This window comes from Centruroides vittatus, unplaced genomic scaffold (genome assembly GCF_030686945.1).
Source record: "Centruroides vittatus isolate TY-2023 unplaced genomic scaffold, ASM3068694v2 contig_364, whole genome shotgun sequence".
Classification (NCBI taxonomy): Eukaryota; Metazoa; Arthropoda; class Arachnida; order Scorpiones; family Buthidae; genus Centruroides; species Centruroides vittatus.
Window position 1 is genome coordinate 6,129,750 of NW_027122188.1, and position 12,911 is coordinate 6,142,660.

At 33.9% G+C, this 12,911-nt stretch overlaps 1 protein-coding gene across 6 annotated transcripts in view; it reads right to left on the minus strand.

The window, feature by feature from the left end:
• Positions 1–12,911, minus strand: part of LOC136975158 (protein Shroom3-like) — a 222,092-nt gene that overhangs the window by 10,901 nt on the left and 198,280 nt on the right. For all 6 annotated transcript variants that reach the window (XM_067270189.1, XM_067270190.1, XM_067270191.1 and 3 more), the window contains one exon: positions 9,097–9,155. In XM_067270189.1, the coding sequence (XP_067126290.1) occupies positions 9,097–9,155 (59 nt within the window). The remainder of the gene's footprint in view (positions 1–9,096; positions 9,156–12,911) is intronic.

Consider the following 12,911-nt stretch of genomic DNA (forward strand, 5'->3'; position numbering starts at 1 on the left):
GCAATCAAGAAAGATACCACGAGATCTTAACAGTCTATTAAATTTAAATCTGGAATTGATGATGATGATGATGCGACGGCGATAATCTTGAAATGTAAGCATAAGCAATAAATGTAATTAGAATACGTATAGAGTATATATAAATATAGAAGGACTGGGAAGGATACTTATGAACATACATCATCATCTCCACTTTACCAGATAAAAATCGCAAATAGCTATTATAATATTAGCTGTAAGGTCTCTTCGTCCATTATTGATTCGGCCATAATTAACCATGTAGAAAAATAAGTAACATAATCTCGATAACTGCCACCAACTTGAGATAGAATTACATTATCGTAACCGAAATCTCGTAATGTATCTGTTATTGCAGTTGGTAGTAATTGGTTCGTTAATTTCCGAACATTCAAAACATTCTCCGAGTTAAAATAACCGAACTATGACTCCGACATGATAGTTTTATATTTCGTCGTCTACGTCATTTACTCGGATTTCAGATGGACTTTAATGCGTTAACTTCTGCAGAGTTATTCTAATAACACCTTATATTTCTGTTATAAGATTTAAAAGAAGTTTTTGGAGCGTTACGCAAGTAAATAAAATGTCCTATGGATAAAAACTGACGAATCGATTCTTTACAAAATGAAAAGCAGGACAAGAAAAACAGAAGTTTGTTAAGTGCAAATAATTTTCTTGCAGATTATAACCCGTTAAACGTTAAATTTTCTTTACAATTAATAAATATTATATAGGATTTTATAAATGATGTAGACATATAATAGAGGGATGCGCATTATCAGGAGAATAGTAGTAAAAGCGGCAGTATCACACGACGTTACCGTCAGAAGATGGCTTTTAAAAATTGAAAGGAATTCTTTACCATCATCGAATATCACGATAATGACGATGATGAGAGAAACGGAGATTTTAAACCGAAAGTAATGATCTTTTTCGTTAAGTAATCGATTGTCATAATAACGTTTTGGACTTCTCGTGATTAGCTCTTTTCTGCCATTGTATTACTCTAGGAGAGCAATTCTAATTTTCAACTAAAAGAAAGGCAAGACGTCTGATTGCTGCAATTCTAATATCGAAATTTCTTTTCTCTCGATGGCGAGGGACTATTTGCGTTATTACTGTTCATAAGGAAATTTCTCCGCGCTCGAAAAAGCGTCATTACACAAGTAGGCAGAAATCAACTCTTAACGATTCAGGTTGCTGATTACCGTGTCGAAAATCGACACGGTCACAGAGATAATTAATTACGATTTTTATATAAATCGTTCGCTCTCATCTTCGGCTAAATCGGCATCTCGTTAACGGATACGCCAACGAAGCGGAACAAACTAAGAAGGAAAAAAAAGAAGTGATATATAAATTGAATTTGACGAGAAGCGTCACCGAAAGAGACGGATCTATTTGTTATTTTACTGTCGGGCGAATAGAAAATTACACGTGTGTTATTAACACGTGAAAAGAGAAAATAACGTCACCGATCCGTCCATCCGTGTTGGCATACTGCGCTAATTACGTTCCTTAGCAGAGTTTCTACGCGCAGTTAATTCGACTGGTCCATCGCCACAGCGCAATTAATATCGTTAATAGCGTGCAATTTTCCCTACAATAATAACCACTCTGTACCCAGATTCATCATCCATTTTGTAGACACACTCCAACTCTTCACTCGTAACGCTTCACATATAAACGATTATTTTGGTTATTTGTTCTGATAGTTATGGAAATGTGGATTTCATTCCTTTATTCCCGTTAATTGCATTGCAGATTAAGGTGGATTTCCAGTCGAAAATCTGTTCGGTATCATCATTAAACTAATTACATACGGGTCTACAAGCCAGAACCAACCCAAACGTAAATGATATACCGTATTACCCAAATGCCATAATGTAATATACAATAACAACTTTTAATCTTTCTTTCGTATTCGAAAAGCGTGTCTTATCAGTCATTTATCATTTAACCGAACTGGAAATCCTCAGCGTGGACGTCTGCAAATTCTAAACGAAGAGGTCCACCTCTCTCGTGTCGACCGGGAGTCGCCGTGTGTGTTTGTTTGTTTCTTTCTCTCTCGACGCGTATCTACTTGTTACCTCTAATCGAACAAGTCACCGCGATTTTTGTTACGTTTAAAATCTATAAATAGTTTTTTGAATGTAACAAAATGAAGTAAGTTCTCCAACACAACGAATCTATTACTCTGTATTATATTAGAATACTTTTCAATCATCTTCTGTATGTGTATTGTGTGTGTTAATGTAAACTCAGAATGTCATTATTTGTTAACACGCGAACGAATGATCTATATTTTCAGATGTCCCCGTAAATAATTAAAAAGAAAATCTTCATTTATTTATTTTTAGATTTGTAGAAAGATTTCAAATTTGACATTTTCATTTGCATTACGTGTTCCTCTGCCGTGTAACTTGTCGTATTATATTTAATGATAGATTAGAAATCGACAAAAGGAGAAGTTCGATGGATGTCCGAGACAGAAGTGAAAAGAAAGCGACTGACTAATTATTCATGGGGGAAGTTTAGCGTTCGACTAACCAGTAACACAGCCATTCTCCAGAAATCAATTTTTCGATCAATTCTTTCTCATTTCTATCTTTATGGGGTAATGAACATGGCATTCGATAATGAAAAGAATCACGTGATTTCGGTTATCGTTTTTCCCTTGTTGCGGTTTTCGTTCGGTCGTCGATAAAGTTCGATTCTTTTAACTTTTTCCATCGGATTTTCGGCGGGTCAGGCTTTACTCATATCGAATAAAAAATCAAACGATACAAATCGGCCATTAAGACTAAGAACTGGCAAGAGTTCGGTTAGAAAGATAAGGAAAAAGCATTAACTTTGTACCGGGATGCAATGCGCTGGCCAACACAATGTTTTAGTGTCGTTCGAATATTCGAAAAGGGTTTTTATTCTTTGTAAAGAAGAGAGCCGAGAAAATTAATTGGTAGATTTAACGGAGCCATTTGTGTAAGCTTAGGCTTAATAGGCCAAGAACGGAGCGCCAAATAAATGCGAAGGTTATCCATTTCCAAATCCCGTCAAAATGGCGGCTCGCATATTAGAAACATTAAAAGGAACCGAGAAGAGAGATTTAATTGCATCTGCCAGCCATTTCTTGTTTTTTTTTCCCCCCACTTCTCTCGCTTTTTAATGACGGCAAAACTTTAGAATGTCCTTAAGCAATTTTAGTCACGTGGAAGGAAATATCTTTAAATCCCGAGCTCCCTAAAGATTAAGAAAGGCGTTATAAGTTCTGGCCTAGGAAAAAGTCAAACATCCTAAACATGTTTTATTGAGATAAGAGTTATTAAATAGCTCGGAATATCTTCTGTTTCCTTTCTTTTTGCAGTTTTAAAACTTTGTTATCGGCAACTCGTATAATTTTTAAATTTCAAAGAAAATTAAGGAAGGAAAAGAAAAAAATCTTTAAATGTTGCTTTTTTTTATTATTATGGTTTCTATTTAAATAACATATTTCTTGTATAATAAAACAAATAAAGCAAACGATCCAACTATTTTCATTCCTAGAAAATTGATCGATTGATGATCGATTACCGAATTCGATGATCGATTGAATTCGAAAACTATTAAAATTTTGCTGTTTTTCTTCTTTAATTTAAGTCAAATAAAGCTTATTTACTTTAAATATATATATATATATATATATGTATATATTAATAAAAATTATAGCAACTTCTTCTACAAGTTACGATCGAAATTATTCTCAAATATCAAAATTGTAACTGTAAATAATTAGATTTAAAATTCCTGTAATAACCTTTAAAAAAAAAGTTTTAACGATAACTCTACGAGCAATTTTTTTCTTAATTGAGTGTACAATAATAATAGATTATAGGAGATTCGTTTACCTTAATTTTGGAAGAAAATTCCAATTCCACGATAGAAAAAATTAATTAATTAATTATACATAATACGAAGTGACGAATTCATTAACGTTATTTCGAAGTTTATAATACAAAAGATAATTGTCAATTAAATTAAAGGAAGAAATAAATATATCATCCGTCGATTGTAAAATGCGGGTCCGATATTCGTTATTTATTTATCTATATAATTGGCATAGAGTTAAATTGAAGTTTAAAATAAAAATCACCCATCAGAAAATTCTGTATTTGTATTTTGGCAAAAAAAACCATAGATCCCACCTTGGATAGTAAATAGAGTCGATTGTTTGCCAAGGTGGAAAAAAAAAAGAGCGGAGAATCGATATTAGGATAAGAAAAAGTCACATTGTTGCTCCGATCTTTCTTTAACTTTAACGCCAGTTAAATATAAAATTCAACTACAAACAAATCCCCTTTTGAAAATATTTACAGTATTTTGAATTATTCAAAGTTTTGTAAAATAATGTTTCGAGTTAAATGGAAGGAAAAAGAAAATTGTGAGAAGATAAAGACAAAATGTCGAAGGTAATGAGTGTTTGAAAAGTCCGCAAATAATTTTCGAGGCAAGAAACAAAATTTTTGTTTCTTAAACTCTCAATGGTAGAGGCAATTGTCGAAGTTAAAGAAGTTTGAAAAACAAACAAACATTTCGTTTCTTAAAGTTCTTTAAGTATTTTCTAAGTAGTGTAAAAAATAAAAGACATTAGTTGGAAGATCTTGCTTACTCGAGAAGACGACGAAAAGTAAGAATTTTCAGTCATTAGTTTTTAATAAACGTATCGTTTTCTGATTAAACGAAAATAAAGTTCTAACTAAAATCTTTGTGACGACAGAGTAAATACGGATAATTCGAAAATTGTACATTCAATCATTTGTATAAAGACGACTGGAAGACAATGGATATGATTAAGTACGAATAGAAAACGAAAAAGTCCTTTTGCAAAGAGTCGGCTTGGTAAATGGAAAAATAATAAGAAAATGTACAATTTATTCTTTTAAAAATCTTGTCTATTAAAGAATACGATCGATTATTTTATCAGAAATTGGCTCTTTATTTATTAATATGACGAATTTCATTATTGCTTTTCTCTCGAAACAATTGTCTAATGATTAATAGTGCTTAATTTAATTATCACTCGGTCCGTTTGTTATTTTTCTCGCTCTCAAACTTTACTCCAGCAATATTTATCATTTATTTTGCCTCAGACATGTGGATTTTATAACCGCAACAGTTCGAATTTTCTATATTATTCAATGGAGAAATGAAAATTTGCCAGTGATCCGATATAATTAATTGATTTTTCACCTTTTAACCTGCTTAATATTAAACATCAAAGTCAACGAGATTCGAGTTTTCCTCTTTAAAAAGAGGGTACAATTTTATAAAGATTAAACTTTGAAGAAAAATAAATAAAAATTAAGGTTACATTTTACTCAAAATACTTTTAAAAAGTACATAATTTTACCTATATAAAATGCCTTCCATTTTCTCTATATCGTGAAGAGGAGAAGAATTAATAAAAATGATGAGGGCAAGATGAAGGGAAGAATTAATAGGAATCAAATATTAAAAAAAAGAATAAGATAGAAATATTTTCGAGTTGATTTTAAGAATTTTTAATGAATATTCTTCTCTTTAATTACTTATCGAATTTTCAGTTTCGTAAGTAATCCAATTAATCCAAGCGACAAACAATGGGATGCAAAATTGAAATCGACTCCAAGAAAGAAAGGAAAAAAAAAATGCATTATTTATTTACCAGATTACGAACATTTATGGCGAGATTTTTTTAAAGAGAAAAATTCAGAAAATTAGATTAATTAATAAATAAATTAAATTTTCCTTTTATTGCGAAATAACAATTTTCCAAATCGCTTAATTTAAGTGAAGGATTAATTACTGGACGGCAGAGGTAGTTCTCGAAAGAGAAATTCGATCCTAATTCGGAGAAAATGGGAGAGATCGCGTGTTCTTCATTTGCTTTATTGCTCCAAAAGAGAAGAGGAAAAAGAAGAAAGAGATTGAAGATAATGAGAGGATAACAGCATTTTATATTATAGAAGTTCTAAACATAAAGTAATTGCTAGCTTTTGTTCCGATGAAGAGAGCAAAAGTCAATTTCCCAACTTTCTTATAATGAGAATAGTTTAAATGACTATTTTAATTGCAGAAAAATGCCATTTAAATTTGCTTCATTTGAGAAAAAGAAAAAGATTCCGTAATTACCTCCGTTTCTCGAGTCTAATATCAATCGAATAACTTATTAATTAATATAAGACTCGGTGCAACAATTCGCACATATTTCTGTCGTCAAGAGAACCGTATTAAGGGAAGGAAAGGAAAAAAAGAAGAAAATATCCGGTCGGTACCTAGACAACCCGCTAATGAGATCATAGACCGAATATCGACATCTAGATTCCACCTACCTAATTTTGTCTACAGTCGACACAATTGTTCCGAAATGACTAGAACAAAAGGAAACAATCGATACGAATATCATGCAATAAATATTAGGTCGAAGATTGGTGTCGTGACAAGATAAGAACTGTTGTAATGCCAACTTTGCTCGTTCTTCCTATTCGTGATGACGACAATCCCAAAAGAAAATATGCAGTTTGTTATGATACACATAAACATATATGAGAGATTTTTAGTTCTATCCTCCAGTGGTCAACGACGGATATTTTTCAAATATCGATTTCTTCGACTACTCCCGTGTTGTCAAACTATTCTTGGATGCTACAAGAAAACGCATTTTTGGACTAATATAAGTAATTCAGATTTATTGATAAGAAAGAAAGGAAAAAAAAATCTCGTCCTAATTTTCCGTACGTGCCTTATCTATATTCTATCTTAATCGAAACACTTCATTGTTCCTCTTCCTCCGAATACATTCTTTGGCCTCGAACTAAAATTCCTAGCAGATAATAAAAAATACAACATTTATTCTCAAAGAAACGAGAACTTTCACCATCAGCATATATCCTAACCCCTACTAAAACTCGGGAATTGTGTTCTTATATCAGGGCGATATGGCCAACCAATCATCATTCTAGGAAAATCTATATAAAGAATTTGCGAATTGCAAAATGGAAAATGCAATACGAGAGAAGATATTTTAGAGATTTTCGAATATCGATTGTGTGTAATCGAATATGTCGACCCCCGTCATTATTTTTAAATAAATAATAATAAAAATTAACGCTTACTAATATTAGAAATGGCATTACTCTTTTCGTATGATTGAATTTTTCATATCTCGTTTAATTACAATTCTTTATTTTACAAAAGATGTAAAAGTCCTCAACAAAAATGCAATATCTAATCTTTCTTTTTATTATAATCTCTGGAAATAGAATTCTCTTTCTATCTCTTTTGTCTTTTTATATTTAATTCTTTAAGAGATTTTTCCCCCTTTATAATAAAAACCATCATTTAATAAGTATGCTCGAGCATGGTGGTTATTTTCTACAATTAATTTTAATATTTATTTATTCATTTTATAATATATTAAATTTAGTTTTATAAATTATATACTGAATAGATTAATAATAAAAATTTTAATTAATTTTAAACAAATTAAATTTGCAAGAATTAAAAAATCCGTAAAGAATTTCAACAATTTTTGTTGAAGAGTTGAGGACCTGAAGCAAATCTAGAAAACTCAACAATAGCAGTTATAAAGGAAACGAGAATTTTCTTTTGTGTTTTAGATCTTCATCAAAGTAGTAATCCGAGTTGCTTTTCTCCTAATAAAAATTCTTCTAGAAGAAAATAGTCGCAACAGAGTTAACAAGTAAGGACAAAACTCTACTTCTTATCCGTAATCAGAAGTAAATATTTTTGGCAGTAACAAATCCCAAAAACTCTGAACAAGTACAATTTAAACTCAATCTCATAACAAGCAAAGAAAAGCTTATTCTACCATATTTCTTTTTTTTTAGAAAGTTTAATTCACCGGGATATACGAAAATGTGGACAAAGCAGATGCTCTCCGTGATTACAGGTGAGCCATATAACAACTCTTTGTGTGTAAAAATTACTAATCACCTCGGCCAAAGATTTCTATGGAGCCTTCAAACTCTAAGGAAAAAAAAACCCCTTTTGGTCTTTCTCATTTTATTTAAGAAAAGAAATACTACTGATGAAGAAAGAAGAAGAATATAATTATCCCGAGTACGGCAGTAGGAGCGTTGCAGACTTCTAACAGAAGCACCCAAGGGTGTAAAAACGAGCGAGAAGGAATACCACCTGCAGCCAACTGCGATAAACCTTTTTATTAACCCCGATTTCTTCTTAGCATTCTCGTATTATCTGGCCAGATCCGATCCTTACATGTTCTCCGGTCATAACGGTATCGGACGACACAGAAGTCGTACAAGTCGTGAATGTTTTTAATGCGTCCCAAGTGATACGAAAGTTGTTCATTCATTCCTATAAAACGGTCAAAGGGACGGTCATCTTCTTCGCTATAAAACTACAAATGAATTAACTTTTAAAATTTCTTTCAGATGGAATTTTTTTTTCTGGAAAGTTGCAAATTTCTTTTTAAGGAAAAAAAAAATATTCAAAAAAGACTCGATCGAATCGAACGATAAAAAGAAAAAAAAGGAAGCGAGGATGCAAAAAATTTCACACGGATAGCGAAATTTTCAGGTTGATAAATGAAGACGAAGGATTGGTTAAAAAACTCTTATTGTTGCGGGATAGAAAGAGAGCGATCGACAACGATTCTTGTACTTTCTTGTTTAGATGTTAGCAAGAAAAAATAAAAATAAAAAAGTAACAAAACTTCCGTCCTTGTAAGATGAAAGAATTGTTGAAGTTACGAAGTGATTTTCTTTGTATTCTTGTTGACAGAAATGTCTGCAGATTGTCTTCCGGTGAGAGTCTATCTTCCAACTCCTACTTGTATTACAAAACAGCCAAAATTGTATCCAATCGATGATATCTCTTACTGTAGTCAGACAGAAATTTTTCTTTTTGTTTTCCGAAACGAAGTTCGAAAAAGTTCTCCACTGCGAAGTACGGTGTCGTAAAGCGTTATACCATACACGAAACGGGAATACAAAACGAACGATTTGTTTTGCCACGAGTAAAAATAAGTTAAATACATTACGTTATTTTAACTGTAGTAAAAATATAAGTATTTACCTGGCGGCCGAAGAACTGTCTGGAGGTCGGTCTTTCGATTCCTGAACATTATGCGCATTCTGGAAGAAAAGTATTAAATAAATCAGTCGTCGCGTAAGTAATTTTATATATCAGTCAGTATATATAAATGTATACGATGTATAAAAGAAACACATTTCTTTTTTATTAATTTAATAGGATTGTCGGTGTATAGCAAAAAAAAGTCGTAAGGTATCCCACATTGTAGCTATAACGCGCTTCGATATACGTTGATCGATTATCGCCCGCAGCCAAGTTAATCCAGTTCTACAAAAGAACACTCCAGACAACAGCGGAGAGCGATAAAAAAAAAAAAAAAGAAGTGCAATTCATAACAGACCGGCGAGAAATATTCCTAATGCCACTGGTCGGTGCCACACCGAAACAAAATAGCTTTTTTGGATAAGTTGTTCCTCCCCATATACACATTCTTTACCGACCTGTACTCTCGCCTAACGTATTGCTATAGTGGACTTATACGATTCCAGTTTTCTTTATCCGACACTCGTAAACTACCCAAGTGTTCTTTAATAAAATATGTTGCCGTTACAGATTCCACACGAAGGCTGGGAGGGAGGAGAAATCGATTTTTCAAGTTTCCAACAAGTTAGAAAACAGGGAATTGTTCTTACTGAACTTCAAATTTGCCACTTTCTACTTCATTAAGGATATTGAAAGCTGGAGAAAAAATTATTCATCTCTCATTTTTCGGCAAAGATCTAAAGAGAAAACCCGAATTTAATTACTATTTTCACTCGTCGACCGCGGAGAAACTAATTATTAACATGTTTTTTCTCTAATTACGTTTAGCAGGCAAGAAAAACTGTCGGTTAATAGAGTTAAATACCCCATCGATGGTAGATAATGCGACTAATCCTCCTTCCTACTCGCCCATTAAATAATAATCGATGAAATGGATTATTAGCTGCAAGGGAGGGAATTAACTTTCGTTATTCTTCAGATTTGCCACGTGCCAGAGTTTACTAAGGAGGAAGGTAAAGCCCGAAAATGAATTAACCTGCCTAAGACGGAATAATTCTTCTCTGCAGAGGAAGGGGAAGAAAGAAAAATTGCTAATTCGTTATAAAGTTGGAGAGACGTCAAAAGTGACAGCATTTAAAGAGAAACGGGGGCAATTAGGGAAGGATTTGACAGAGAGATCTGAAAGTATCTGGAAATGAGTGGAAAATTAGAGAGAAGGCTAATCGTATAAGACCAGCGTTCAAATTAGAACTTATATTAGAGTGTTTAATTACGGCAAAAGTCGTCGTTATAAATTTACTACCGGAATGTGTTAGTGACAACTAACATTGTAATTATCCCTCCGGTGGATAAATAGCTTTTACCGGCATCTCGCTTTGGCACCGCAGGCAAAGTTGATCTACAGGAGGATGAAGAGGAGGAGGCTTTATCCCGCTCATTAAGAACTGCAAAAGGGTTTCTCTCGCGCCGGAAGGAACTGCAAACCGGCCAACTAATTATGCGACGTTGGCCGGACATTGTCTAGGATCGGCATTCATACTTCCATCTCTCTCTCTCTCTCTCTCTCTCTCTACAAAAGCCACCGTCAATGGAGAGATCGTCTAGTAACTGCATTGAAACGTGGCAACCGTTCCATTGTTCGCAGGTCTTACGCGTACGCGGATAAAGCTTATCATCTCCCTAATCCGCGGATGCCATTCAGCCTCGCTTATTGCGGCGCTGAATTTAATTCCTTTCCTAATCCCTACACAATAAACGGAAGAAATGTTTTGCGCTTCGGAAAAATGGGCATTAAAACCGAACAGAATCGAAAACGTCGGAGGAGCGGAGCAAGTTAGCGAGAGTTGTTTTCTCTCGCCACGTCTTTGTTTCTCGGTCGACTGTCTAACTGTAAAGTATTAATATCCGAGCTGTCCGCGTGTCGTATGAAGTGAGTGACGGCACCGAAATTAATTTCCTCTAATGCCTCGGTGGCGTGGTAATATGAATTCCTCCGGTTCTCGGCGTTTTGCATGGGTGTCGCTCGTCTCTCCATCCCACGCATTACCGGCTATTAAAGTGGTACGGGTTTGGTTCCGGGCAAATGCCGGAAATGAGGCGAGAGAGAGAAAATCTCTCTCTCGTACCGGTTAAACGGACCGAAACCCGACTCGTCACTTTGTAAATGACGCGTGAACGACTAAAGATACCGGAGTTTGTTGTCTGACGTCACCGGCGGCCTCTTTCTTTTTCGGTCGAGGCGTGCACCTGGCATCGTTCCAGAATTTAAGAATATTCTCGTACCATCGATCGCGGGGGATGCCTAATGACGGCCAAAGGAGGAGTTTTAAACCGCACGCGCTTTCGCCTCTTCCCCGGGCCGGTTCTAATGACGGGACATGTCAGTCAATTAATCAATGAGATTAGTTCGGCGATACGTTCCGTGTTCGACTCGGATGTAAATGTTGGCACGAAGAGTTACCAAGGCAACCGTCCGAGTTTCGCTGGCAAATTGATTTAATCGTCACTCCCGAGTTACCCCGCATTATTTTCGCTATACCGTCACCCCAAATTGCCTATTAGGTCGGTGTTTCTGACCAATTTTGTAGCCATACTCAGCCGTGAAAACCGCTTCCGACATAATATTTTTCTAACTCTTTTCGAAAGGAACCCAAGATGAATTATCTTCTAACCACAAAAAAACACACACACCTAAATACAACCCGAAGTGGTAACCAGTTAAAAACATTTGTATGGCTAAAAACTGTTGATGAAAACCGCCAAGACCTCAATCTGACCAAATGATAATGTCATAACCTTATATTATTGTATGAAAATATAAAAATAGACCAGTTTAATAGACTTAAATATAAAGGGGTAGACAATACAATAATCTAATTTTATCCCTATTTATAGATCGCAAAGTTTGTAGCCTAATAAATCAGGAAAATTGCCATAAAATAGCGAATTTATTTTATATTCTATCCGGAATTTAGCGATATTATTTCTATAAAATGATAAAGAATGCGGTTGATTGGTCACAATGCCATTCATCAAACTGCCACAAAATCTCAGAATCCGAAGCTATTCAACATCTCCTACATTTTGAAGCCTGATATATAAAAAAATAGAAAGAAAAAATAATGTAAACATACCACTTTTACATTTCACACGGTTTGTAGAATGTATTACATAAGCGCTCTTTGTCAATTCGTAGTTTTAATGTAAACATTTGTCTGTTGCAAGTACACTTTGGATACATTTAGATTTGTGTTACATTTCTCGTGTTCCAAGCATCTTATAACAAACAATATTTACATTTTATAAATTGTATATTTTCTAAATGTCGTCACTAACGTATGGAATGAAATACGATAGTATATATTTAATATTTTTAATTAACAAAACGTTGCCTTTAAATACATTATAGCATCGATGATAAATCATTTATATTACGGACGAGTTCGAAAGGCCACAATGTTTATTTTATATCAAAGTCCATTATTAAAATTTGTCTTGATTTGTCTTGAGTTTATGCGAAATTCGAGTAAACAAATCGAAATTATTAATACACTTTTGGATTCGATAAATTTCTAACGACGATGGCCACGGGATTGAAAAGAAAACTTTTAGTGATCTGTCAGAAGATTCTTTCGTCTAATCAAATTTTACTTTTCCGCCTTTTATATATAACAAAGTATGGCGATCGGTCAAAAAATGATTCCTCCTCACGATTTTTACATTTTTTGAACTCCGAGGAAGCCTTAAAACGTCGAGAAATGCAAAAACAATTGGGCAATTGGGGGGGGGGGTTCTGTATGTATATACGTTAACGT